Genomic DNA, 27,321 nt, shown 5'->3' with positions numbered 1-27,321 from the left:
CTCTCGTCCTACTGATACACTTCAAATCCTCTCCAGACTTTGACTGCAGCTGGTTGTCATCCTTTTGCTCTGCTGTCTCAGTGTAGGAGTTTTACACTTGCTGTTGGCTGTGGTGTGACTCAAAACATGAGCCAGGAAGTGGCTATTGTCCACTATTGATTTGATCACAGGTGGCCTGGTTCTCTCGGATCAATAAAAAATAAACATTTAAACGTCTCACTAAATATACTTAAGTAGACAGCATACTTTGAACGTTCTCTAAAACAGTCTGTGTGGGGAAACGCTGATTAGGTGCATCATGGTCCACTTGAATGTGAAGAAGCTACACGTGCCAGATGCTTTTTGCATAGCTGACTTATAGCTGTCTGGTTAACAGTCCCTGCCTTGTAGTTATTGCCAAGCTGTTGTCACACTTTGGCAAGGTATCTAGCTAGCATTTTCACAGTTTTATATTAGTAGTATTTTACTAGCACTGACATCGGCAAGCAAGTGAAGTTTTACCAGAGTCCCTCTTTTGCCACTTGGCAATGCCCTTAAACAATTATTTTAAAGCATCTAACTAGATAAAGGGGAGAGAGGTATAACTTTGAATTCACAGCCATGTACAGAGTTTCATAATATTAAAGTTTTATTAAAACTCTGTTTTCAGTCTTTGGCTGGTTCATTGTTGTTGTGACAGACCTTGATATAATTCAGCTAGTTCTCCACTGAAGACCCTAGGTCTGGTGTACTTGATCTCAACAGGACTTTATTTCTAGGACTGAAGCTAGCAACAGTAGTCCTTTCTTCTCTGGAGGTCATCCAGAAACGAACACAGTGAAATTGTTTATCAGCTTTTGGAGAGCAGTTAAATTCTTTATCTGGGTAGTTAGTGTAACATTTTCCATGTGATGTGATCATCTCAGAACATAAATTTATTTCTTGTTTAAAATAACACACTGATGACATCTTTGAGATTGTCTTTATTATTTCTCAGATGACTCTGTTTTACTTAACATTAGGGATGGGTATCGTTTAGGTTTTATCCGATACCGGTGCCAAACCGGTACTTTTGAAACGGTGACGGTGCTTAACCGGTGCTCGAACCGGTGCTTAAACAAATTACACACGAACAACATTGAGCTACTCACCCAGAGAAGAACGGCTGCTGCTGCCATCATCATTCGTCATCATTTCTGCTACACTGGCAGGTCAGGACTGTACTCCTCGGGTTCTTGGGGGATGTTGCTAACTCCGGGTCCGATAACAGGCACCACATCTGCAGTAGATGTGCTCAGTGTGAGGTCTCGCAGCAAACTATCAATTCCGGTGCATTTTTTGGCTTTCAAAAAAACACTATGCGTTGCCAGGAGTTTCATCAGATTCGAGGTGTTTCAGTACAGCCAGACTTTTGACCTCTTCGCCTTGGGCATTTTTAATCTGTAGCTCTGCTCTAAAAGAACATGCGTACCTGGGCCCGCCTACTATCCTTGGAAAGGTAAAATGATTGGCTAAAATCCAAAGCGTATGACATCTCGGGGGGGGGAGCACCGAAATGTGCACTGCTTTTCGGTCTGATCACTACCATTTATGTCAGAACCGATACCGGTACCCATCCCTAGTTAACATTTGCTCAATGTAAATGATTTGTGCTTAGCAGTCTCTTTTTAGGGTTACTAGGGTTTAGTAACTATGGGGTCTTTTCAAAAACACATTTTTCTAATAATAGATAATAATAGATTTATCCTGGATAGCTTTTTAAGGGTTTCTAGGACCCAACAATTAGATCACCCCTCTAATATTTTTTTAGGGGTCCCTTTATGCTCCTAGAAAAGCTTAGACACTTCGGGAAATGGACGTGGAGCATCTGAGGGTGTGTAGCTGTGTGTTATCATCAGAACTTTGGCAGCAGATCCTTTAGCTTCCTCTGTGTTGGGTCTGTATGAATCAACTTTGTTCCAGCAATGCTCAGTCAGATTGAGATATGAAGCTTTTTTTATTTTTATTTTTATTTTTTATTTTAGTCCACATTGATGCCTAGGGTTTTATTATTTGTAGTTTTTGGAGTGTGGAATGTGGTGGAGTGTTTGTTTTGCTGGCCTACACACGTGTTCATCAGGGAGAGCTGTTGGCAAGTGAGGTTGTCTGGTCCCACTGAATAACAAATTGAATTTTTGCTTCAAATGCTAATCTCTACAAGATATGACAAAAATGGGTGTCTCCCAGGCCTACTTCTGCTGTCATTGTCCATGCAAACTACAGGCAGTATCTTCAAAGAAAATCACAAGGAAGGTTTTGATGCAGCAACCTTTTTGCAATCAATTTAACTTGGTTGCAGACAGCAGACACTTGCAACCAATCGGGGAACACACATTTTTCCTGAGCCACCAGTGGTTGTAAGGGGTCACCAACTGGTCTTGAGACCTTATGCTTGTCATTCTCACCATTGTGAGTGGTTTCAAATGACAAAAGCGACGTCACATCCGCTGGTGTAAGCCATCCTTTAGTGTTGTTTCAGCTGGCTGCACATTTAAGTTAAATTATAGCAGGTGCAGTTATTTTCAAAATGGACACGTTTCAGGCATGACTGTGTGAGCATGTCCACCTCTACAAGCATATATATGACACAACGAACATGGGAGGACAGAAATCGTGGAGAGAGATTACTGCAGCAGTACCGAGTAATTTCACGAGTACAAATGGATGTGGCTGTGTGATGACGTCATCTGATCAGCGCACAAAGCCATTGTGGCGAGCATAAATGGATCATTAAGCCGATATCATTTGAGAGCATGTTTTGGCTGGTGAGCGATCTTTGAAGAATAGCTGAATAGCTCCTTGTGAAAGAGTACTTTTTAAAAAATATATATATATTTTTTTTTTTATCATCAGGGACTCGCTGAGCTTTTTAGGAGGGGCACAAATGCACTTATATAATGGAAATGGGAGTGCTTGATTTGGAGCAGGAAAAGGAGAGCTTTGTAGAGAAAATTAATACAGAGAGAGTAATAATTATGTCCTGATTATTTGGCTGTCATAATTTAGAAGCCAGAATCAGAATTAAAATGAACATTCTTGAAATATAAAGTATAATGCTTTCTGTTAGAACTGTTTGTTTTCTCCTTTTTATTCATAATAACTTGAGTATTTTCATGTTTTAGACACCCAAGTAAAATGTCAGAAAGGTATGAAGGTATGCCTCCCAACCTGCTTCCATTGTCATTGTCTTTTGCATGTTGCATAGCTCACATGTCAGGATTAGCTTGTTATTGTTTAGCTGTGAAACAGTAGAAGCTGTAGCATTTCTACATCTGCATTCCTACCTGTCCAGAAAGTCTCCCAATGAACTAACCTGTTTTTATGTTTTTGTTTTTTTTTATTAATTGTGAGTTAATTGTTGGCAGAAATGCTAAAATAAAATGTCAGGGTTCGTTGATATACTTCCTCTTGATGTCATTTTTTTGTTGGATAGATGATTCAATTCATTGATCACATTAAAACAAAGTACGACAAAGACAACAAAAACAACGATGGAAAACCTTTGTACTGACATGTTATGCTAAGTTTGATTGATCTCGTAGGCTGATATCTTCAGGTCCTTTTGTGCTTTCCGTTCTAAGTGTTTCCAGGCTTCTTTAATGGCTGCTCAGCCTATAACTTAATATCTGTTTCATGAGCCTGGCAGGCCATGTTTAGTGGTGTTTGTTGGCCTCGGGCTGAGTGGAGACAAAAGGCACTCCTGTTGGGAGGTTCAAAAAGTGGCCTGCTGTCTATGAAGAAAAGCAGTTTGGTTTTGGGCCTCATTTCTTGTACCTCCTCCTTCCTTCTCTCCATTGCTCCTCCTGAAATGGCAGTGCCTGCATACTGTCGAGGCTTTTTGGAGCTTAAAAATCCTTTACTGACGAGAAGATTTATTATTTTTATATGAAACGATGAAAGGAATTACAAAATATGTATAAATAGAATAAGTGAATTTGGCATGAATACAGGAATGATCTGACAGATAAAATCATCTGTACGTGCTGGTTATTCAGGCTTTTTCCTCTTATTCTTGTTGGGTATGCAGCCTTTGGGTGGTGATTTGGGTCTTCGTTGGCAGTGGGGGTCTTCCAGTTTGGGGTGGGGGGGGTGGAGTGGTGTTACAGTTGGAAATGACTGAGCATGCTCTGTGGAGACCCTCTGACAGAGAGGACCGACAGAGGGAGCTACCAGGTCACATGACCGGCGAGGTGAATGTGCATGCGGGGAAAGAAAAGGAAAGGAGGAACAATCTGTTCGACAGATTCTCGCGCTCTCCCTCTCCGTCCTCCCTCCTTCCCTCATTCTCTCTCTCTCAAACACACACTCTCTCCCTCACTCACTCCTTCTCTGCCGCCTTCTTCTCCTCAATGGAGGCCATGAGAAGAAAGCAGGTATGATGCTTCCTGGAGGCACAAGAGAAACGACATGTTAGCTTTGTATTCTTCACCCTTAGTTGGCTTTTAGTGGTCTGAGGAGATGCATAGTCTTTCTTCCCAGTTCCTTTTAGACCAAGTTACTACCAATTAGTTTGAGCTCTTGCTGTCTTCTCTTTGAGAAGGTTTCTGTTTTTGTTTTTTCTTTCTTTCTTTTGTTTTGTTTTTTTTTAATTTAAGACGTGCTCCTCGAGCTGCTCATCTGTCAGTAATTCTAATCTGTCAGATTTCTCTGGATTCCTGAAATCAAAAACTAGATCTTAAAGGAGAGAGGATTTGTTTGTGCGTTTTTTGTGTGTGTGGTAGCAGAGAGATGTGATTATGGCATGGATGGATCCTGTGACTGGAGACGGCTCCCTTTGAATTAGAGCAATCACTTCATGACAAATGTCAATCTCACTATGGGAAGATAAGCGTGACCTCCTGAAGATCTTGAAATTTACCTGATTTTTCTAAAGTGAGGTACAGCCACCTTTTTTGGTTATACCTTTATCTTTAATCCCTTCTCTTCTCTACTCTCTCAGTGGTCAGTATGTAGTAATGAGGTCACTGTGGCCCTTGTCTAGGCTACAGTATGTTCAGATATATACTGCAGATGCTGTTTATTAATTTAGAGGAAGTACATTGGGGTGTGATGTGAGCTATGTTTACCAGCTGCTGGATTCTGGCTCAGGGTCATTGGTTCATTTGCACAATGTGTCCCATGGCGGGTTAATTATTGACATATTCATAAAGGTTAGCTGAAATTTTATGCCAAGTCAATTATTTTTTTTAAGGCTATCTTTGCCTTTTTATCTAGACAGTGGACAGCTGGGAAACGACGGGAAATGAGCTAGAAGAGAGGCTGCATGACAAACCACCCAGACTATTCAAACTGAGGGTTTTTTGCAATTACAGTCTGCAGCTTCAATCCCTAAACCACCTGGAAAAAGAGCTTCTTTGCCAGATTTCTTTAGCACAGTGTCAGGCTGTTACTGTGAAGTGGTAGCAAGTTAAATGTCAGGGCGATCTGTACGATTGGGCATTTTTTTTAGGATGGGGGGGGGGTACTTTTATGTAAGCAGATCACAGCAGAGAACAGGTTTTGCAAATTGGTTCTTCATTCTTGAGGGATCAGGGTTCATTATTGTTTTATCTCATCTGGGTACTTAGGTACTCGGTACTTAGTGCCAGCCCCAGCAGCCTGATAGCTGCCTGTGTAATGTGTTTGTGGTTTGGTAGCTCTCTCTGACTTGTTTTCAGGTCTCTTTCAGCAGATCTAAAGATAGGTCACATCAGCACCTGCCTTGTCACATAAGAGGTTCACATTAAGTTGTATGGACAGGAAAGGCTGATCCTTTATAGTGCTATGAGCTTCTTTCTAATATTTATAGTGTAATATCACTAGTAAGTCCAACCACTGGGGCCTTCTTTGTGCACTCGTAGTTGCAGCTTAGGCTCTGATTAGCTCTCACAGCCTTGGTTTCAGCTTTGGAGCTTCTTTCAGCAGCCTCCATATTCCCATCTATGAGCTTCCAGACCCCTTCAGTCCCCATCTAGTGGAAAACTGCTGCAATGGCTGCGCTGTGTCAGTAAACAATCTGGTTGCGAAATGGCGGCGATCTGCAGACAGCCTTCTCTGCCTCCCTCCCTCCCCCTTCTCCTGTCTCCACTGTGTATGTTCCACTTTTCACCACTAGGGGGAGGGCTGAGGCTTGTATGTTTTTTGTGTAACTGGCTTTCTTCAAACCATGGGGGTGGGGGTGGGGGGAACTAAAAGATTCTTCTTCTCTTGACGCTCACAAGTGTTCACTAGATTCCTCCATGTAGATCATACACCAAAGAGGGTTGTCCCAGACTAGATGTTCTTTGGGGACAAACCCTCACAGACCAGTCCTTGGCCTGGACTTGTTGCTAATTGATTAGGTTCATGTTTGGCTCAGGAGCATGAACAGGGACATGTTTCCTGACGGTTTATTTAGTTGGAGTCTCGGTTGTAAGCAGATCAGGACTCACACAGTCTGACTGTCTGAGCCATTGAGGAGAGGCTTTAGAGTAACTGACTGAATCCATTAGCTTATAGTGGCCTTATTCTCTCTCAGGTCTTTTGATTGGCTTTGTGTGAGAAGAAAATGTGTCCTCTGCTTTCCTTCATAAAGGTTAACTGATATTTTATGCGAAGTGTATTTTTTTTTTTTTTTTTGGATAGGCTTTGCCTTTTATCTGGATGGTGGACACTTGGGAAGCAAACAGGGAGAAAGGATGCATGGCAGACCACTCAGACTATATTTGATTGGCTTAATGTGAGAAGAAAATGAGTCCTCTGCTTTCCTGGGGCAATCGGCTTCAGTACCTGACTTATTTCTCATCAGATATGACCTCTCACCACTGATCAGCACGTGTCTGTCCCTAAATATGCCCTAAATGAGTCTTATGAGGTTAGGGAAACTGTAAACCTTTATTTTCTGCGCTGGTTCTGTGTAATTCCTCAAGGTTGAACTGGCCTAGATTGACTAAATGTTGATATTTGAGCTGAAAGAGAAGGCTTTGCAACAAAGTAGACCTTAATAGTAAGCATGAGAGTGAAGTCACGATGATTTTTCCTTCAAGGCCTCCTGTTTCCTTTGGGCCTGTGGTGTGGGTTTTTTGTTTTTTGTTTTTTTTAAAGAGTGAGCATGAAGATGAAGGTCTGCTCCGGAGGAAGAGTCTTTATGTTTCCTGCTGTTATCTCTGAGATGTAAAGACAGTCGATGGGTGATTTGGTTTTCTTTTGAAGCTGTGGCAGGCGTCTGTTGCTCCACTGGTTAGTTGTAGCATATAAGGAGAGAAGCCGGAGACAATGAGAGTGCATAGTGGTGGCCCCCAATCTCTTGGCTGGCTCTACAGTATTCCTGACACTGATACATTACTGAAAAGCACAAATAAAAAGGGATTTTACACAGGATTAGGTGCATCGAAGGATGATGGTTTAATTCAGAGATATGCCTGCTTAGGCCTGGATCACAAATGTGGCTTTGAGAAGCTAAAACCAGAATTTTTGGGGTATTTTTATCGAGAAATATGTCTTTACACTCACTTTTCAGATAGTCTTAGGCTTTAGGAGCACCTGGGGGGCCTATTTTTAGACACATTACAAACTAAGCAGCCACTTGATAATGTTATCCACAAAAAATGTATTTAATAAAGCTTAATTTAACAGTTTCCCTCACATGTACTTTTTTTGGTTTTTGTTTTTCTTTAAATCAGCCCGCTGGTCTAGCCAAGAGCTGCGTGGATAAAGGTGGATCCACAAAGAAAGAGGGACTCGATCCAGGAAGCAATGGAGAAGAGAAGTCAGGTATTTGTCTAAATACGCTTGAACGCATTTTATTTGTGTAAATGATGGGTTTACATTGTGATTTAATTTGTCTTGTTTGAATGCGAAGATGGGGACAAAGAGGTAGCAGACAGACTGGCCTTTTCCCCTGCAGCAGAGGTGATGCTGAACGGCACCGAGAGCGACAACACAAGCCACAAGGACCTGACAACAGGAAATAACAAGACTGTACTGTTGTTAAATGAAAATGGCACGTCTGACACGGAGCCACCGCATGGTTCTGTTACTGGAAGCAATGGATTCATTCTCACTAAGCAGCAGCAGCCGGAGCAGGAAGGCAGCGCTGCAGCGGCACCAGGTTTGGGAGTTTCCCCTCACAGGACTAACTGGTTGCCCTCGGGCTCACCGACAGGGGGGCATGCAGCCAAAACCCTCCCTGCCTCGGCATCTGGGAGTGCACAGAGTTCAGGTGCACTAAGGACTGCCCCCAGTACAGGAACAAAGCTGGGGCAGGGGACACCAGACACTAAAAATGGCCCCAGTTTATCTCCTTCCCCGGTTCCAGCGCCAGTCACCGTACACAGAGCGCGCAAGACCATGTCCAGACCTGCTGTCAGCCCTGCACAAAAGGTGAACCATGACCAAGAGCAAGGGATTATCGTGTTTGCTTTAGATTTGTTTTTTTGACACCTTAAGGAATAAAAAATAGTTGAAGGCCAAATTGGAAAAATCTGTAATTCAGAAATGCCCTTACAATATACAACAGGTTTATCCCTGCAGCAACTCTTATAGTAATACAGCTTATATTGCCCTGTATGCGATTTCAATAGCAGTTTCATAGTTAGGGTACTATTAAACTGCTAGAGGCTTGCATTATGCTTTATATCAGCAGCTCTATCATACATCAACACAGGAGTTCTCAGATTCCCAGCTGGCAAAGAGGGAGATGCTAAAAATGTAGGAAAAGATGAGATGTTCTGCAGAAAACATCCTCCTCATACATTTTGTTTCCTGTTTGAACTTTTTCCATTTCTGTTCCAGTGCTGAAGCGTGGTCATTTCTGTCTGAGTATCCACACCTTAGCATTTGGGTGCCTCACACTTGAGTGTGAATGGTTACAAAGCTGTGTTAAAGTAGTAGTTCATGCATGCTGCAACACATCAACCCTAACCCTGATGTTAGAGCTTACAGGGTTAATCTGCGACTATAAAGGCAGGTATTAGAAGCAATTTGACCACAACCACATTTCCTCTGAGTAATGGTGTGTTATTCATTTCATCCCAAGGGTGTTGGATGACCTTGAGGTCAGTGACTATGTAGGCCAGCCCAATTGTCTTTTCTTGTTTCCTGTGGTTTTTGCCTTCATTTGACTAGGCAAATCATAAAGAACAATTTCTTTATAGATCTGGCTTTGCGAATGTGTATTTTGTCCTGATGAACCAGAAAAACTGCTTCCCCAAACTCAAAGCTGCAAGCTGTCGAAACAGAATTATATAATTGTGTACTCGAGCATGACTGCTTCCTTTTTAAACCTGTGGCTCTTTTCACAAAAGGATCTTATCTTGCCTTTGTTACCTGAAATGTCACTAAAAGTTCCTACCTCTTAAGAACTGTTTACAAAGGTGCTGACAGGAACATTTAATAAGGAGCAGAGTGGAAATGGAAGAGATTGGGACCTTTGTGGAACTTTGCTTTTGAAAGGATTGTCATTAAAACGAAGATGGGTGGAAGGAAGAACTTGCCACCATTGAAACACCTCATGTGGGTGCACATTTCTCAATAAGAAGAATTACCTGCAGCACTTGTGCAAACCACAACAAATGTAATCGGTCTCCTTGGTGAAAAGTGAAACTTTTAATTAGAAATTGAAATTGGAAATTGAAATTGGAAAAAAAACCAAAACAATCTGATCAAATTTTATTTTTAAATCCTACCTGATGAGACCAGTGCCTGGAAAATGCACTATAGTAGTTTTTGTTTGTTTGTTTTTAAACCCCTCAACCCTTAAAGGCTGATTGGTGTCATCACCCTGCCGCCCAGCGAGGCAGGCATCATGGAGACCCAAGTTTATGAATGATATGACTCAAGAACGAAGCAATGTAGGAGTTTTAAATTGATACCATAGGTGTATCTTCTAGGAGGCTGAGGGGTGTCATTGGCTGTCTGCAATATTTGGTTTAAAACAGGTTTCTTGCATATTTTTCAAAGCATTTTACTTAGCTGGACGTTGTCTAAGTAGCTCTTATTTTCATCCTCATCAGAGGCAGTCTGATGCTTGGTCTAATCTCGTTTTGCATGCTGTGTCATTGATATCTGGATATGACATTTTTCTATCATGTACAAACATATAGCAGTGTTATCCTGGAGAATAGGGGTCTAGTGCATAAGTATTAAATTGAATTTTTTATTTTTCATCCAGTTTGATAACGATTTTTAGCACTTAAATTGGTTGTGGTTCTGGCACCTGAACTTTTAATGTCTACTTACTTTTGGGCAAACATGTTGAGGCATATCTTATAAAACAGAAAAAAACAAGGAAATTGTTCCTCAACACTTTATTTTTTATTTATTTCTTTTTTATCAGGCAAAACTTGTTAGATATGTAAAAACGTAAACATCTTAAACATTTCCAGATAGATTTGTATTACTTGTCTGCAGCAGGAAGCAGGCTTAATTCTCAGACCTTTTGGTTTGATTAGCAGAAGCAGACATGGGGCACACAAGTTCTTCACTCTGAGGTTCATCGAGCCAGCTGCTCAACAGGCGGCTTCTCTAATCTAATATGAAGGCAGATGATAAACGATACGATTGAACAAGATTTTAACAAGAGCAAATTATAGCAAACACAGGGCTCAATGGTAAAAGTGCAGTAAAAGTTGAGCCTGCATTCTTGGCCAGCATCTGGTGACTAGTTTTATACAGCCTCAGTTCCTTGTCCTGTGACCTCAGTAAAAACCTTGAAGAATTTATGGCTTCAGTCAGTAGTCTCAGGCTGTTTAAAACACCCTAATTTGATTAAATTGCAGTCATTATTGAAATAAAAGAGGAGGATTATCCAGGGTGTGCTCTTTGGCTACTGGGCGTGCTGTGACCATCAGTTTCACAGTCAGATCCAGCGCCTAGTTTCAGTTTCAAAAAGCCAAGATTGCTGACAGCTGAAGGCTTCACAGGCTTCACTAACTCTTGCATTTGTGACACTGATATTGTGCTCGGACATGTAAAACCACTTTATATTTCTTACAGTCAGTATTTTCATGAAGTTTACCTGGTTTAGCAAGTGACCCATAAGCTGGAAGCCTACTGCAGAAGCCCAGGCTCAAGTCAGCCCTGAGCTATTTACTGCTTGTCATTTCCTGTCTGCCACTGACTTGGTAAAGGATAAAAGAATAAATTAAATCTTTATTTATTTATTTATTTATTTATTTTAAAAGAGCAAGAGATTGACAGAGAAAGAAGTGGTTTTAGCTGCTCCCTTCCACTACTGGCTTGTTTTACACAGCGACAGCATTACTGCATAAGGAAGTTCAAATAAAATCTGTGCACATTATCTTCTGCATCTTTGAATAAAACTTAGGATATTTCTTAATAAAATAGCTGCAGGCTGGAATTAGCCATCCTGGCTGTCTAGCAGGAATAGCTGCAGCCTGCAGAGGGGAGTCTAGAGAGTGGGCGCAGCATTTACTCCACTATATTTGTTTACACACTTTAGATACTCAGTTATAGATACAGATTAACTAGCTAGCAGTATATAAGGAAATGTGTTTGTGCAAAAGTTCGAGCAACTACTCATTGCTTTATGTTTTCAGGAAAATGAAAGGGAGGTTCAGTGATGTATAGAAACATGCGCAAATATAAAATGAATATAAGGCAAAAACAGTTAAATGACCACCTTCATTTTTCAACACACATTGGCCTCTCTTAGAAAACCTTCTAGTAAGGAATAACTCTCTAGGCTTCTTGAAGGACATTCAAAGTTCCTTTTTTGATGTCAGCAGCCTTTTTGTTATTGTCTGTCGCATTGATCCCACACTGCTTCAGTAATGTTGAGGTTCAGGCGTTGGGGAGGCCAGTCCGTGGCTGATAGCGTTCTATTGTAGTCTGTATTTTCATGCTGAAAAAATGAAGCTGTTGCCAGTTAGAAGCTTTGCTAATGATTGGTAATGAATGGTGGTTCAAAATCTGATGGTACTCTCCCAACACCACTGGCTGAAATGAAGCCCCAGGCAAGGATGGAGCCTTTGTGTATTTGAGTCTTCTTACTTGGAAATATTTAATTGAATGGTTGTAAAACCGTAGCTCACTATGTGGACATTACAACACTAAAAATGTTGGCTTTATTTTACTTAGTGTATGTATATTTAGGTTTTATTTAAAAAATAAAATAAAATTGGGCCTTGTTTACTTTCCTTATTCTGCCATAAATATACTGTTACAATCATATGCTTATATTAAGCATATCCAAAGTTTCAGATAATGAGATCACTCTTTGTAGCTCAATTGGTTTACTTCTACAAACTCAAGTTTGAGGGAGTTTTTTTTCTGTTCTTGGCTCTTTATGATGTCAGTGTGTGCAGATTTCACTTATGTGGACATCTCAGAGCAACAGCTCTGACTGTGAGCACAGGTTTAAAGTTAGGAGACAGAGGATGAGCTGATCGGCTGAACCAGGGCTTGGTATACGATAAATATGGATTATTTTGTACTTGAATCATGCTAAGCTGCTCTAAAAGAGTCCATGAATAGAGCGGGGGGGGGGTGGGGTGGGGGGGGTCCTGGAGCTGGAACAAATCCATTTGAATGAAAACTGGTTTTAAAAACAAGAAAATAAAACAAGAACTAACCATGAGGAAACCTTTTGTAACACATTGATCCTAAATGCTTTTGCCACTCTGCAGCTTCTTAACAGGGAATTAAGGGAAGCAAAGAGTGCCAAAATGGAGTCTCATGTTGCACCCGACCTGCAGAAATCCTCACCGCAGTCACCCTCTCAGAACCACCTACCTCAGAGTCCACCAGATACACCATCTTCAGCACAAACTGCATCATCAGCTTCACCAGCACCTGTTCCTCCACCACAGCCACCTCCAGCTCCTGCAGAACCGGCAGCTCCTTTGGCTTCTCCTGCTCCTGTCCAAGCCAAGCTCCAGCTAGGTTAGACTGACTCCAGCGACACATCACAAAAGCTAATGCACTAAAAATTGGAGCAGAGTGTAATGTTTGCCTGCGGTAACACTCTGCTGTAAATGTGGTGTTCTCTTGTGCTCTAGGCTCTTACTCAGGAGCGCTGTCATCCCGTAAGAAGAAGAGGCGAATGGGAATGTACAGCTTGGTTCCCAAGAAGAAAACCAAAGTGCTAAAGCAGAGAACTGTGCTGGAAATGTTTAAGGAACTACAACAGACTGCCAAGAGTCCAGAGGTCTGTGCTTCTCATCTTTTCAAAAATTTGCAAAATTAAAAGAAAGCGTAACACGTATTCATTTAGCCTCTCGAGGCACATCTCATACATTCAGTGTTTCAGTCTTACACTTCTCATGCATTTTCTGCACTTGAATGTTGAAAAAATTGCCACATGTGGAATAAATTATTCCAATCATTGTCCACTGAGACATAGACAATTAAAAATGGTCATATATGACCCCAGCTCTATATATTAGATGTGCCATTGCATTTTTAAGAACAGAACATATTTCAATCAACGTCTCCGACAACTTTTCCTAGTTTTTTAAACAGACCAGGACTGTTGGTATGGTAAGGTTAATGGGAAGTTGTTCAGGTTCATTTATGACCTCGGAAATGCTGAGGTGCTGCTGTTAAGGCACGCAGTTTAAGATATGACATTACATCCACTTTTTTCCATTTGTTGTCTTGCAGGCTAAAGAGGTGGCCAGCATAAATGGGGAGAAAGTGGGAAATGCATCTGAGGATGAAGAGTCAGAAGATCTGGAGTCTGAAGAGGAGGAACAACAGCAGCCATCAGAAGAACCGGAAAGTGCTGCGCAGGAAATCTCTGAATCCATCGCTCAGGTTGGAGAATAAAAGTTGTTTCCTTCTCTTGAAACCTTGTGTGGTTGTTTCTTTGTGGGAACTCTGAATAACTGTGAATGCAATGCGTTGCAGTGAAAGTCTTGTTTGTTAAATGCTACTGATGAATTCTGTTTGCTTTTCCTGGTGGAGGTGAAAGACGAGCAGGAGTCTGAAGAATCTGGAGAGGAAGAGTTGGAGGAGGAAGGCACTGAATCTGACTTGGTAAGACCGCTTGCCACCACTTCTCCAACTGCATCTCATACCACCTCTTTTAGCTTAAAATGGAAGAGAATTGATGTTTTGTTTTGGGGTTTTTTCTTGTTTCTCTCTGTTGTTTAAAATCATCCCTGTGGCCAAACTCTCACCTGCATCAGAGCACAGAGTCGAGTCTGAAGAAAAAATTGAAAAAGAAAACAAAAGCAGACAGCGCATGGCTCCGGCCCTCCAGGAAACGAAAAAGGAGGATGAAGTCCAAAGGTGATCGCTGTTCCTCTACATGCACATCCACCCAATCACCTATCTCAATATTCTCAGGCTGACTGATGCTATTTCTTGAGAGAAACATGTCACAAGTGGATGACAGAAAGTAATTCTCTGAAACCGACATTAACCCCAGAACCTGAAACTATGTCCTGCTGGGTAAATGTTCAGCAGTGAATTGATTTTAGCCACCTAATAGATTCAGTATCGGTTTATACACTGGCTTTATTTAGATTCGAATCTAAATAAACTTTTCACCTCTTTACCTGCTGCTAGACTGACAGAAACAGTCATTTTAGTTCAAAAACATGTGAATTGTTTGTGTGCTGCTCACCTCGATTGGTGAGTTTATTTCTTGACTTCAGACTTCAGATCTGAACTGCACATTCACAAAATAAACAATAAACAAAGCTCTCAATTGTTGCAGCAGCTCTGTGTCTGTCTCCTTGATTCAGGTTCCTTTTTTAGAGGGAGCTTGAAATCCCATGTGAGAGGTGGAGATAGCTTTACTGGCAATATTGCCTCATTTTATATCTCTTAACCCAACCCTAGGCCACGTCTCCAGCTGTTTGGTAGCGAAAAATACATATGTATCTGGCTGCGGGCAGTATTTTTCAGTATACATGCACGCAGGATTACAGCACACAGTTAAGTTAGCTTATTTTGGCAGAAATCTGTATTTTCTGGCCATTTTTGACAATTTAATTTTAAAAGTATATTATATTTGTGTAAATAGTTGCTCAATTAATAAAATGAGCTTTAAAAATGTATATAATCACAGTGCTGGTGATCTTCTGGGTAAAAATTGGTTTCTAAAAATGTGAGTTTAAGCCTCTGCTAAACCCTAAAGTCTGTCTGAGACTCTACAGGGTGGCTTTGGCTTTTATTGACTAAAATGACAAAAGTCAGATTGCAAGCTGACTAAAACTTCAGATCCACATTGGTCTGAAAACATGTCACAGTTCAAACCCAGCGCCCAACTGGTTGCACTTGTTGTTCCTGTTTGATATACATCTACACTTCTGCAGATGCTTTGAACTAAAGGAAAAATGCCATAATTATATCTTGTCTGAACATTTTTCACCAAGGCTCTTCCTTAAGTATTTTCTTATCCTTCGTCTTTCTCACAGAGCCGGAGTTGGCTGTTCAGCCTCAGGCTCCAACTCCAGCCGAACCCCATGATCACAAGGAGTACACGCAGATTGTCCCACCTGTCAGCCTCAGCACGCCTTCACCCAGCAAAGGTGAGATTCAGTCTAGTTCAGTCACTCCAGTTACCAGAGGTAAGGCCTCAGACACAGATTGGCTCCACCTGCCTGTGCCACAAAACCCGTCGAAGCATCTACACCCCTAACTTCAGTATCCAGGTGGATGAGTTACACCACTCAAGAGTTGTTATCGAAGTGGAACCTATCCAGATGCCAAAAGTGTGTTCATAGCAGGCTGTAAACATGCTTATTTCTGCTGTGAAGTTGGTTGTTAATATGGTTGCTGGATCTTTTTTTTCTTTTTTTTTTTTTTTTTTTTTTTTTTTTTTCTTCCCTTCATGTCAATCAGGAGCTGTTATAGTGCACACGTTCAAAGCAATGGAGCCACAAAGTTTTAAAAGACAAAATGCTACAGAACTGAGAGAGTGGTGAACATTGAATATTCGATTTTAATTTGCAAGTTTTACACCCAAAGTTACAAAAAAAACCCAACAAACCTCCAAAGGGCTTCTGTGATATTTGGGTGATAAAGGGTTAAATGTCTTGTTTTGTTGATTTGAATAAATAGTTTTCTATTCCTGGCCACGCTCTTTTCTTTCTTCAGACACTTCAGGGTCGGCGGTTGAGGAGGCTCAGGAGCTTCCGCTCTGCAGTTGCCGCATGGAGACCCCCAAGAGTCGAGAAATTCTCATTCTGGCAGACAGGAAGTGCATGGCCACAGAGAGTGTAGATGGACAGCTGACTCGCTGCCAGGACGCTGTAGTGAAACATGAAATGATGCGTCCTTCCAACTCCGTTCAGCTACTCGTTCTCTGCGAGGACCATCGCAACGGCATGGTGAAGCACCAGTGCTGTCCGGGCTGCGGCTTCTTCTGCAGAGCGGTGAGTGAAAACTGCGTGCCAATCAGTTTCAGGTCTCTGGCTGCAGTTTAACTTGCAGCTACTGTCACAAATGGAACAATTTACACAGATGAAACACTTGCATGGTAAATGGCTCTGCATTTACTCTGAAGATTGAAGAAGCTGCACTAATCTCAGTTCTTTGGGGTTAATGACGCTTTCACACAGGACACAGCATGTGATGCGTTTGCCATTTCTCAATGAAGCCATTGAGGTTTTCTGTTTTCTCTGGCTCCTTTACTCATACCTCAAGGCCTTTTAATAGATCTGTGGAGCTCCTGTAAGGAATGTGTAACTCATCTAATATGTTTATACACACAGTACGTTCACAGATACATAAGATCACACAGTTTAGTTTGTGCTTGACAGTCTTGACTAAACACTTTCCTAATTTGTGCCTCAGATTTCTAAGTGTGAGTCCTGGATGACACTTAGATGTCAGTAAGTCTTTTCACTCATTAAGTACACGTCGTGATTCAGTATGGTGAAGAACTAACTTTATCAGGAGAAACTTGAAGTAATTGTTTTCATTATGGCGGACTCTCACATCATTCACCATTCTTCTTTGGCAGATGTTGGTTGTAGGGCTCTTCCTCCTTTGGGCTCTTATGAGTGAATATTGTAGGTTTACAGAAGCAACCTAGACACTGTTTTCGTGTGAGACGTGGTCAGAGGACATGTGCTTTGTGAATGTTTGTTTACAGAGACTGTTTGTTGTTCCTGCACAGGGGACCTTCTTGGAGTGCCAACCAGATGTGAACATCTCTCACCGTTTCCATCACGCTTGTGCCTCAGTGCTGAAAGGTCAAAGCTTCTGTCCTCACTGCGGAGAAGAGGCCAGCAAGGCCAAGGAGGTCACCATTGCCAAGGCTGACACCACCTCCACCGTGCCCCCTGCTCTTGAACATGGGCCAGCCACGCCTGGAGCCCTCGAGGGCCGAGCAGACACGACCACTGGCAGGTAAAAATGCAATTTGGGAACTATTTTGTTTGTTTATTACAAAATGCCGAACTTAAACTTTTGTTCTCACTTGTTTTCTAGCTCCTCTTGTTTAACTGTGGGGGCTGAAGTCAGTGGCCGGGCTGACAGTTCGCTGCCTGTTCGTTCTGCACATGGATTCGACACATCTGCTGTTCCTGGGTCCTCCAGGGCTACCCCCCTGCAGGCTGGGATGGCAACAACAGCCCTGTGTACACTCACTCCAGGACCCAGAGAAACTCTAGAGAGCATCCTGGTGGCTCTCGACACAGAAAAGTAAGTAAACCCACCTTAATTCACCTAAAAGACCACGAGCCATTTACAAGCTAATTCATTTTTTTGTCTGTTTGATCAGACCCAAGAAACTGCGCTTCCACCCTAAACAACTTTACCTCTCTGCCAAGCAAGGAGAACTGAAGAAGGTCCTGCTCATGTTGGGTACGTAAATCCCATTCAGGCTCTGTCATCTGCACTCATTTTCATTTTTCACCTTGTAGTGATGTCTGCCAAAACTAGTTTTGCTTCTTCCAGGAAGCTGGTGTAATTTTCATGACCCTCAAATTTTATTATGAATAATTTTACCACATGCATTTGGTAGCATTAGACAAACACAGAAAACTTACAAAGTCCTTGACCCCCAGCCTAAATACATAGTCCACACACTGTATACAATTTCAGCCCATCTGTTACCACAAGCTGGCAACTTCTTGTCACATGCATCCAACATGTGACAAGAAGTTGCCGACTTTGATCCAAATACTAATTGTAAAATCACAAATGATGCCATTTAATTAAAAAAAAAAAACAAAACACAAAAAAAACCAAATTATCCATCAAAACTAGCTCTGCTCTAAGCTGGACAGCTGGCACAGTTTACACAGAAATGTGGTGGGGGGGGCTGGTGGATTTTTTTTTTTAAACATAAACGTTGGCAGGTATTTTCATGCATCTTACTCGCCTTCCTTTACCTTCCAGTGGACGGTATTGACCCGAACTTTAAGATGGAATCGCAAAATAAACGCACCCCGCTGCACGCAGCAGCAGAGGGAGGTTACAAAGACATCTGCCACATGCTTGTTCAGGTAACCTTGTGCTTCACATCTCTCTGACGGAAATATTAAACTTTGAGTAACTTTCTGACAAAAACCTTAAAATAAAAAATCTCAACCAGAGGTTTATTCTAATATTAATGATTCTGATTTTGTTGAAGCAGTTTTACATTAGCTGTTTGTCTGATGTTTCAGGCTGGTGCAAACTTGGACATGTGTGATGAAGATCAGCGGACTCCTCTGATGGAAGCCTGTGAGAACAACCACATGGAGGTGGTCCTGTACCTGCTCAGAGCTGGAGCCAGTGCCATGCACAAGGTAAATATGCACCAGATTTTTCTCTGAGGTTCCCATCAGCCAACTAAAGATCCAGGTGAAATGTTTGACTAAACCTGAATCAATAATTAAATCATCTGCCATTCTCAGGATGTTGAAGGGTTCACGTGCCTCCACCTAGCGGCCAAATCTGGCCATTACAAGATTGTTGAGCACCTTCTGTCCACTGGACTGATTGATATTAACTGCCAGGTTAGTACACTTAAAAATGTCTCTTGTGAAAGAAGGGGAGAGGCTGCAAGATTGAAATGTACAGCTTCAGGATGCAGCACTCTGCTGTCTATGTGTTAACTACAGAGCCATGTGTAGACTAGCTTAGCTTAGCTTTAACAAGCAGTGAAAAACAGCTATCCTAGTTTATAAGAAAACAAAAAAACGTGTGCTTTTACTTCAGCTTCCCATAGTCACCCTGTTCCCAGTTGATTTCAACCTTAGCAAAAGGTTGGTTTTCTGGCTGTAGTTTGATGATTGCTTTGTAGATGAGGGGGTATCAAGCTTCTGATCCATGAGCAAAGAAACACATGGTGTCCAGGTTGCTGAGGGTCCTTAAAAAGTCTCAAATGCATCATTAATCAAAAATAAGGTCTCAGTGTGTTAAGATATCTCAATGTCTTTTTCTAAAACTGCAAAGAAATAATTTTTCTGACATTCTTATTGAAAATGTCCAAAATATGTTAGCCTTCCTTTCTTAGCAATGAAGCAGAGAAGATTTGAAACCTGGAAATTGATGCTGGTTGCTTAAATCTGATGGTTTAAGCAGTTCTGACAAGCAACATAGATGAAGTTGTTGTGGATGCTCATGAGTACACATGAAACTTGTCTCAATCCTAGAGAATTTGTACAGTTTTCAAAATTTCATTTTGAGAAATTAAAACATAATCCTAAATTTAGCTACATTTGTTGAAACCCTGTAAAAATGTCTTTCCCCATAACTGTTTAAAATACTTCCACACCAGTCTTTTAGGTTTCTGGCCATAAAATTTCAGATCTGAGAGATGATAAACAAAGTTTTTATATAATAGTAATTCCCGTTAGGATGTACGTTCGTATTCAGTTTATTTATTTATTCAGTGTACTGCCTACAAAGCAAACATTTTGCACTGAGCTAAAATGTTTTGGTTGACTGATGTCCTTTGCACTAAAAATTGTTGCTCTCAAAGCTCAGTAATGAATAATATGTTTCATATGATCTGTAACTTCCATAAAAAATAAATAAATATTCATTGATTTACTTGTTTTCCATTCATGTGACACACTAGGATGGATTTCCAGTGTGTATTCTTACTGTAAAGCACTTTGTAACTGGGCTTAAAAGGTTCTCTGGGAATAATTGATGCATGAAGTGCTGCACTCTGCTGCATGTATCTTGGATTAAGATGTTTGAACTTGCTATATGTAGCATCGGGACAGCTTTGACGTAATGAAGCAGCCTTTCCTCTTTTACTACTCTGTACTCAGGAGGACTGAAAATTAAAAGCTGTGCTTTTCTTCTTAGTTGTTTTTTTTTTTTTTTTTTTTTTTTAAATAGGAATTCCAATATGTAGTTGGATTGATGTTGTTTCAGTATTTCTTCAGCTGATTTTCAAGCCCATTATTAATTTTCCACAGGATGACGGAGGCTGGACGCCCATGATCTGGGCCACAGAGTACAAACATGCAGACCAGGTGAAGCTGCTTCTTACTAAAGGAGCTGACTGCAGCATCAGGGACAAGGTTAGCATAGAAGTCTCTCCACCCCAGGTTTGAAATCCTTTGCAGAAGAATTCAATGTTGGCTAATTGTGGGTTTATTTGGGTTATCTTCATTTAGGAAGAAAACATTTGCCTTCACTGGGCCGCATTCTCTGGCAGTGTGGAGATAACGGAGCTGCTGTTGAACGCTCACTGCAATCTGCAAGCTGTCAACATCCACGGAGACTCTCCTCTACACATTGCTGCTCGGGAGAATCGCCTGGATTGCATCACGTGAGTTGCCAGCCCCACCTACTGGATAAAAACGGCGCTAAAAAAAAAAAGTCCTTGTTGTCGTAGATAGTCGGTAAAATGTGTTCTTTGTCTCATCAGGCTCCTCCTGTCTCGAGGAGCAGATGTGTTTTTGAAGAACCGGGAGGGAGAAACTCCCCCAGACTGCTGCAGCCACAACTCGAAGGCCTGGGCCGCTCTGCAGGCCAACAGGAAGGAGAGGGATGCCAAAAACATTAGGCTTAGTCAAGCAGAAGAGAAAGCCCTTCACAGGTTAAAGACCAGGCTGGGAGGGATAAAGCATCATAAATAGCAATGTCAAGATTCTGTCCACCTGTTTCTTTCAAATTAAAGCACCTAAACTGTCTCTCTGTCCATTTACAGTGACATAGCTTTAGGGCAAGAGCGAGTTCCCATCCCCTGTGTCAATGCAGTTGACAGTGAACCTTACCCAGATGGCTACAAGTACATCCCCGAAAACTGTGTTACTTCCCCCATGAATATTGACAGGAACATAACACACTTACAGGTGAGCTAAAGGCCATCTGATTGGGCTTTTAACATTACTTAAACCCCAACAACAAACGATAAAGAGACAAACTAAAAGGAAACTGTCTGCATGAAGAACAGCAAGTTCACTGCGTTTGAGTTTCCACTTAGAAGTGATGACGTTTTGGAGGCGATCCAGATTTGGACCCAGTAATCTATGGAAGATTCTTCACTGTTGCAACATAACACAGAATTCACATCATAACTTACCATGTACTTGGATCTGTATTTAAGAAAAAATAAATAAAACGATCACGTTGTGAATCCACAAATGCTGGCTCATAACTGCCAAGGGGAGGAAGGGGGCAGCTGAAACCTGGAAACAAGTTACAGCACATTACCAGAACTTCACAGGAAGTCCTGTGATTTCACTCGCTTATCTCAGTCCACTTTCTGTTGCTAAGGTTGAAATCGTTTGATTCAGGTCACCTAATTTTGCGGACACTTGTGGTCAGAAGTTTACTTTTGAAGTGAATGCATGATCAGACTGTTCTGGCACTTTCTGTTAAATGTTTTAACGTCTTTTGTGTTGCATTTGATCCAAGCCATCAGTAATACAGTGCCATTAGACATTTTAAAAAGAACTATAGGTTTTTCTTTGCATTGTGAAGTTTGTGAAGTGACCTATGTTATTTTCCGCTCTGTTGCAGTACTGTGTTTGTAAGGAAGACTGCTCTGCGAGTATCTGCATGTGTGGACAGCTCAGTCTGCGCTGCTGGTACGACAAGGTAAGAACGGGCAATCTGCGAGTCTGAAAGTGTGCCTACACCTTAATAAAATAAGCTTTACCCAACATTAAATCACTACAGTTTAGTGTAACTACCATTGTTGAAACCATCAAGCTCATAGAGAGCACTACATGTGTGTATTGTCCTGTTTAGAGTGGTCGACTTCTACCTGAATTCTGCCGAGAGGAGCCTCCTCTCATCTTTGAGTGTAACCATGCGTGCTCCTGCTGGAGGACCTGCAAGAACCGCGTAGTGCAAAACGGACTCAGGTGATTTAACAAATACAACTCTTAAAGGATTTGTGGCTTTGTAAGCCAGCATGTGTGTATATAACAGAGTTTTGATGTGAAGAGCTGCACTACTTGCTGTGTGAAGGTAAAAAAGATGAGTGTTGCTTAAAGATGTTTCTGGTCCTCTAGGACCAGACTCCAGCTGTTCAGGACCAGTAAGAAAGGCTGGGGTGTCCAAGCACTGCAAGACATACCACAAGGGACCTTTGTATGCGAGTAAGTCAAAGACAGCCCAATAACGCTTGTTTTGTAGGGATCGATCCTTCAGTGTTTCCCAGCATAATTTATAGTTTGAAAACGAGGAGAATAGTGGCCACGACTTTGTGTTTTATCACTTCTGCTTTAATTTTGGGAAAAATTAAAATGCTATTCTTGCACGTGCAGCTTTATCTTTATCTCCTGCCAGATGGTCCCAAGACTGACCCAAGACGACTGTCAGTAGTCTAAATGCAAGTATTACACATACAAAACCAGATGTTTGGTTAAGTTTAGTTTTAAACAGGAGCATGGAAGGATCTGAAATATCTGTCTTAGCAAAGGAAGTGGTACATCACGTCTGACCAACACAGAAGGTTATAAATGACTTGGATTTTTTTATCTACAGAAGTCAGACTGGACCCTGGCTGAAATCACTGCTTTTCAAAGAGGAATCGGTCATGAATAATGTGCTGCCCCTTGTTTTACGGCCCTTCGGTACACTGCAGTTCGTGCCTTATGTGACTGATTTTCTGAATGTGCTTTAAAAACTCTTCTAGGGACGGGTGTTGCAAACCAGCTTGGGCTGTAAAGTCTGTGGTGTGTTGCACGGTTCATGTCACAAACTTGTGAACAAAAGATGAATATTAAAATGTTCCCGCCCCTCATGGCCCGTCTGTTTTTGAACAGGTATGTCGGTGAGATAATCTCTGAAGCAGAAGCAGAGATGAGGCAAAATGATGCTTACCTGTTCAGTCTGGATGACAAGGTGAAGTAAAAGTGAAGAAAAATTTGAATAGACGTTGGACTGTTTTCTGGTTTTCTTCCTTCTATGCAGAATTCTTTTAAAAAATGTTTTAATTTGAGCTTTTCATTTATTTTATTATTCCCCCTTCTGCAAACCACAGGATCTCTATTGCATTGATGCTCGTTTCTATGGAAATATCAGTCGCTTCCTCAACCACATGTGCGAGCCCAACTTGTTCGCTTGTCGAGTGTTCACGAAACACCAGGACCTGCGCTTTCCACACATTGCCTTCTTTGCCAGTGAAAACATCAAAGCTGGAGAGGAGCTTGGGTAAGCTTTAGCAAGTTATTTTAATTTATGTTCATCTGTTTTTCTGCAATGTTGTTTGTGTTGTTGTTATAACACGGAGTCCCCTGTTTTGTTTTGTTTTTGTTTTTTTGTTTTTGTCTGGGTTTTTTTTTGTCCCCCACCCCTTAGAAAATCTGAACAAATAAAACGAAGGAAAACAAAGTTAAAAAACAACAATGCTGTACAAGACAGCAGAGCAAAATAAATATGTTTCTGGGGTCTAGTAATGTCATAGTGATGAATTGCTACAGATCAGCACGGCTATTTAAGAGTTCCAACCCTTGCGTATGGGAAATGAGCTGTGGGTGGTGACTGAAAGAGTGACATCATGGATCAGGTGGCAGAAATGAGCTCCTGGTTTGTGGCCACCATGGTACCATTGCCATTTATACTGGCTCTTGAGACGTGCCGGACTTGCTGCAGTTTTCTCCTGAATGCAGCATCTCCCTCCCTCAGCAGTGAAGGGCAACAGTGGCATGCAAGAATGAGGCACGGGGCCCTGGGTTGACCCACTGCTTCTCCACATCACAATGAGCTAGCTGATGAAGCTTCCTGGGTGGGAGATCCCAGGACAAACTGGAGAGATTGTGTCTCTGAACTGGTTTTGTAATGTCAGCTGAAGAGCTGAAGGGGATCTGGAGAGCTTTGAATTGACACTGCCACAGTGTCAGTGGCATACCTGAATAAACAGCAGAAAGTGGATGGACCATTTATAAAAAAATGCTAACTTTTAACCACTGCTGACTGTATTTGCAAGAAACATTTGAATAAATTACCTTTTAACTGCTGTGAATTTACAGCATTTGGATTTACATTTAGAACTGCCATGAACCAGCGAGAAGCTTTTGGCTGTAAGATGAATGTAGTTTTGGTTGCATAGCAGCACTTTTATGTAAACATTTCCTTTCTTCTGTCGTCCTCCTCTCAGATTTAACTATGGTGACCACTTCTGGGAAGTCAAAAGCAAGGTGTTCAGCTGTGAATGTGGCTCATCCAAGTGCAGGTACTCATCAGCGGCAATGGCGTCCCTGCAGGCGGACAGCACACCCGAGGACCAGCAGCAGCCCAGCGCGTCGCCTGACACCAGCTCTTCCAACAGTCCTTCCAGTCCCTCCTAAAAAAAACAAAAACAAAAAAAACAACAACAACAAAAAAACAAACAAACGCTCCACACACTAAGTTTGGCCTCGTGTACTGACGGACACACGGGGACGCCAGTCCACATCCTCTTTAAACTTTCATTGGTGAACTTGTACTGTATCTCCACTTTGGATTGAAACCACGGACCACTGACCTTCGTTGAGAACCTAAAGACGAGATGCACAATCACATCCTGGACTAACCTCCTGCTCTATTATTCCGCCGTATGTAATGTGAACAGCAGGGGGTGATGTCATCACGCACAGTAAACGCCACAGAGACGATAAAACAGTCTTTACATTTCATACTTCACTTTGCTGGAAAGCAGAACTGTGCGTTTTTGTTTTTCCCTTTTTCACCCCCCCCCCCCCCCCCCTTTTTTTTTTTTTTTTTTTTTTGACACGACTGACGATTTTCAGTGGACTTTTACAAAAGTCATCAAAGAATTTGAGGTCACTGATTAAGGGTAATATTGTCTTTTGCAAAGACAGCCCCAGCGCACAGCTGGGTGTTACTTTTCTGACCTTTTCTGTTATTGACCATGAACCATTCCAGCAAAACTAGCTGATAAATATTAAATTATGTTGCCACTTTTTTTGGTGTCATTCATCTTTGAGTGTTTCAAAGGACTTTTCAGACATTTTTCACGACACCTGAAGATGAATTTACTAAAGAGAAAGAAGTGGACTGCTTTTAATTTGCTCCTCAAGTGGTTATAGGTTGTAAAGTGGAACAATGTTAATCCATTCCTCAGCATTGAGGCGTTTCTAGTCTGAATAAATTGGCTGACCTTTTTATTGAGCATGTGTACGGGGTGTGAAACGTGCCGAACGTTTTCGCCGTTCTTGTTGACAAATTGATTTAAAGTGAAAATGAGCAAGGAAAAAAAAAAGAAAATGGTGCTGACAAAGGTTTTTACTTTTGTTTTCATTTTTATTACCCAAGTGAACATAATTTGTAAAATAAGAGAATGTTTTAAAGTTTTTTTTAAGTTTAATTTTATCTCCAGTTTTCTAATTGTAGTTGCCGTAGTCGATTTTAGTTTCATGATTTTTGCCGACAGAAGCCAACCTGTCATTTTAAATGTTGTTAGTAAAGCAGTGACTGTTGTGCAAAGTCTTGAAAGGTATAGGTGGAAAAAAGGTTATAAAAATGCACTTCCATTATGTTCTGTTACATATTTCTGGACCGTGAACCATCCATCTGATTGGTTGTATCTTTTTCAATAAATTTAATACTAATGCATTTATCCTGTTATGCTTCATTTGTTGGAGTCTGCTTGAACACATTCCTGAAAATGTGCTAGAACAGAAACTGCTTCCTCGTAGCTTTTATTTTGTCAACCACAAACGCATTACTCAAAGAGGTGAAGCCTGCAGGCACTTAGACCCAGCACAAACTGAGTAGCAGCCCAGGTTTGACAGATGGGCTTAAATATTCAGCACCTGAGAGGCTGACGCTTCATACGCAGCCTCCTTTTAATGAGTTTAGATTTTTAAAGCATCTTGTTTGTGCCATGAGTTCATTTCTGTAGTGGTTTAGACTGTAAGTACCAAAATCAACTTCTTCTAACAGCGAGCTCTTGCTTTTTGATACAAGGAACAAAATGTTCTGGGCTTTCTGGCCAATCAAGTCTACAAAGGTCATGTAGTTAAACATTATTCAGTGCTCGTGTCTCATGTTTCAGTTCAAATGACCAATGTGTGACCCTATGTTTACTTCATCTTTGTCGGTATAGCTCTGGGGGGGAGAATCAGCTATAAAAAATTGGTGTGCAAAGCTTCATGTGTGATGCCAAAATATACAACCTAATAGACTAAACTAGGCACGATAAAATAGGATCTTCTTTGGGTTTTGTTGGGGCGGTGGGGGGTTGTATATTGTGTGGTTAATGGGAGTTTCCTACATTCATCGAATATTCATATTACAGATGAGACAACTAATCCACACATACACATGGGAATCTCCTGTTTACCACATCCCAAGGGGGCTCTACTAGCCATGCCGTCATGTTGTTTATCCCCAGTCCTGACCCTACTGTCTGAATGTTGGAGCAAAAATCGAGACTAAAATCTGTTTCCAATTTCCAAACAGTGGCACCCAGTTTGGTGGTCTGTTGCTCTTCTGCATACCTTGGTTGTAATTGTTTGTTTGGTTTGTTTCTTCCTATCAGCTTGAAACATCGTGGTCATCCTCTGAACTGCTGCTTATTGGATTTTTTTCCCCCAGGCCTTTCTCTGTAAACCCTAAAAATTGTTGTCGGGGGAATATCGCAGCAGATCAGCAGCTTCAGAGATACTGACAAAACCAACAACCATGTCACATTCAAAGTCACCTTTCTTCTACATTCTGATTCTCAGTTTAAACTTCACCAGGCCTTCATGACCATATCTACATGCATGTCACGCACATTGGATTGCTGCCATGTTGCAAAGCAGCTTGCAGTGTACATGCAACTGAAACAGTTTAAATAATATTTGTGAAAGGGAGTGAGCAGACCCATCAGTTTCACACCTTTTTCTTAAACTCTGCTATAAATGATACAAGCGTGGAAGAATACACTCATAAATTGTAGCTTTAATAGATTTGTCTTTTGTAAGTAAATCTGCTTAAATGGATAAATGGTCCTCTTTTCAGCTAACAGTGGTTAGTATTTGT

At 41.4% G+C, this 27,321-nt stretch overlaps 1 protein-coding gene across 3 annotated transcripts in view; it reads left to right on the top strand.

The window, feature by feature from the left end:
- ehmt1b (euchromatic histone-lysine N-methyltransferase 1b) overlaps nt 1-25,908 on the top strand; it is a 41,624-nt gene extending 15,716 nt beyond the window's left edge. The window contains exons 1-26 of one of the 3 annotated variants that reach the window (XM_040000037.1): nt 3,059-4,391; nt 7,659-7,749; nt 7,838-8,358; nt 12,624-12,879; nt 12,996-13,144; nt 13,600-13,752; nt 13,903-13,974; nt 14,127-14,229; nt 15,363-15,476; nt 16,045-16,322; nt 17,069-17,301; nt 17,383-17,595; nt 17,675-17,757; nt 18,295-18,401; nt 18,564-18,686; nt 18,795-18,896; nt 20,313-20,417; nt 20,514-20,668; nt 20,768-20,938; nt 21,050-21,194; nt 21,865-21,942; nt 22,096-22,211; nt 22,362-22,448; nt 23,118-23,196; nt 23,336-23,505; nt 24,452-25,908. In XM_040000037.1, the coding sequence (XP_039855971.1) occupies nt 4,131-4,391; nt 7,659-7,749; nt 7,838-8,358; nt 12,624-12,879; nt 12,996-13,144; nt 13,600-13,752; nt 13,903-13,974; nt 14,127-14,229; nt 15,363-15,476; nt 16,045-16,322; nt 17,069-17,301; nt 17,383-17,595; nt 17,675-17,757; nt 18,295-18,401; nt 18,564-18,686; nt 18,795-18,896; nt 20,313-20,417; nt 20,514-20,668; nt 20,768-20,938; nt 21,050-21,194; nt 21,865-21,942; nt 22,096-22,211; nt 22,362-22,448; nt 23,118-23,196; nt 23,336-23,505; nt 24,452-24,641 (4,155 nt within the window). In that variant the 5' untranslated portion in view covers nt 3,059-4,130 and the 3' untranslated portion in view covers nt 24,642-25,908. Of the gene's footprint in view, nt 1-3,057; nt 4,392-7,658; nt 7,750-7,837; nt 8,359-12,623; nt 12,880-12,995; nt 13,145-13,599; nt 13,753-13,902; nt 13,975-14,126; nt 14,230-15,362; nt 15,477-16,044; nt 16,323-17,068; nt 17,302-17,382; nt 17,596-17,674; nt 17,758-18,294; nt 18,402-18,563; nt 18,687-18,794; nt 18,897-20,312; nt 20,418-20,513; nt 20,669-20,767; nt 20,939-21,049; nt 21,195-21,864; nt 21,943-22,095; nt 22,212-22,361; nt 22,449-22,638; nt 22,973-23,117; nt 23,197-23,335; nt 23,506-24,451 lie in introns of those variants that run through there. The other 2 variants (XM_040000039.1, XM_040000040.1) reach the window with 2 other exon arrangements.
- Nucleotides 25,909-27,321: the final 1,413 nt, after the last annotated feature.

The sequence above is a fragment of the Simochromis diagramma genome, unplaced genomic scaffold (assembly GCF_900408965.1).
Source record: "Simochromis diagramma unplaced genomic scaffold, fSimDia1.1 OVJJ01000596.1, whole genome shotgun sequence".
Classification (NCBI taxonomy): domain Eukaryota; kingdom Metazoa; phylum Chordata; class Actinopteri; order Cichliformes; family Cichlidae; genus Simochromis; species Simochromis diagramma.
This window is presented reverse-complemented; position numbering and strand designations above follow the sequence as displayed.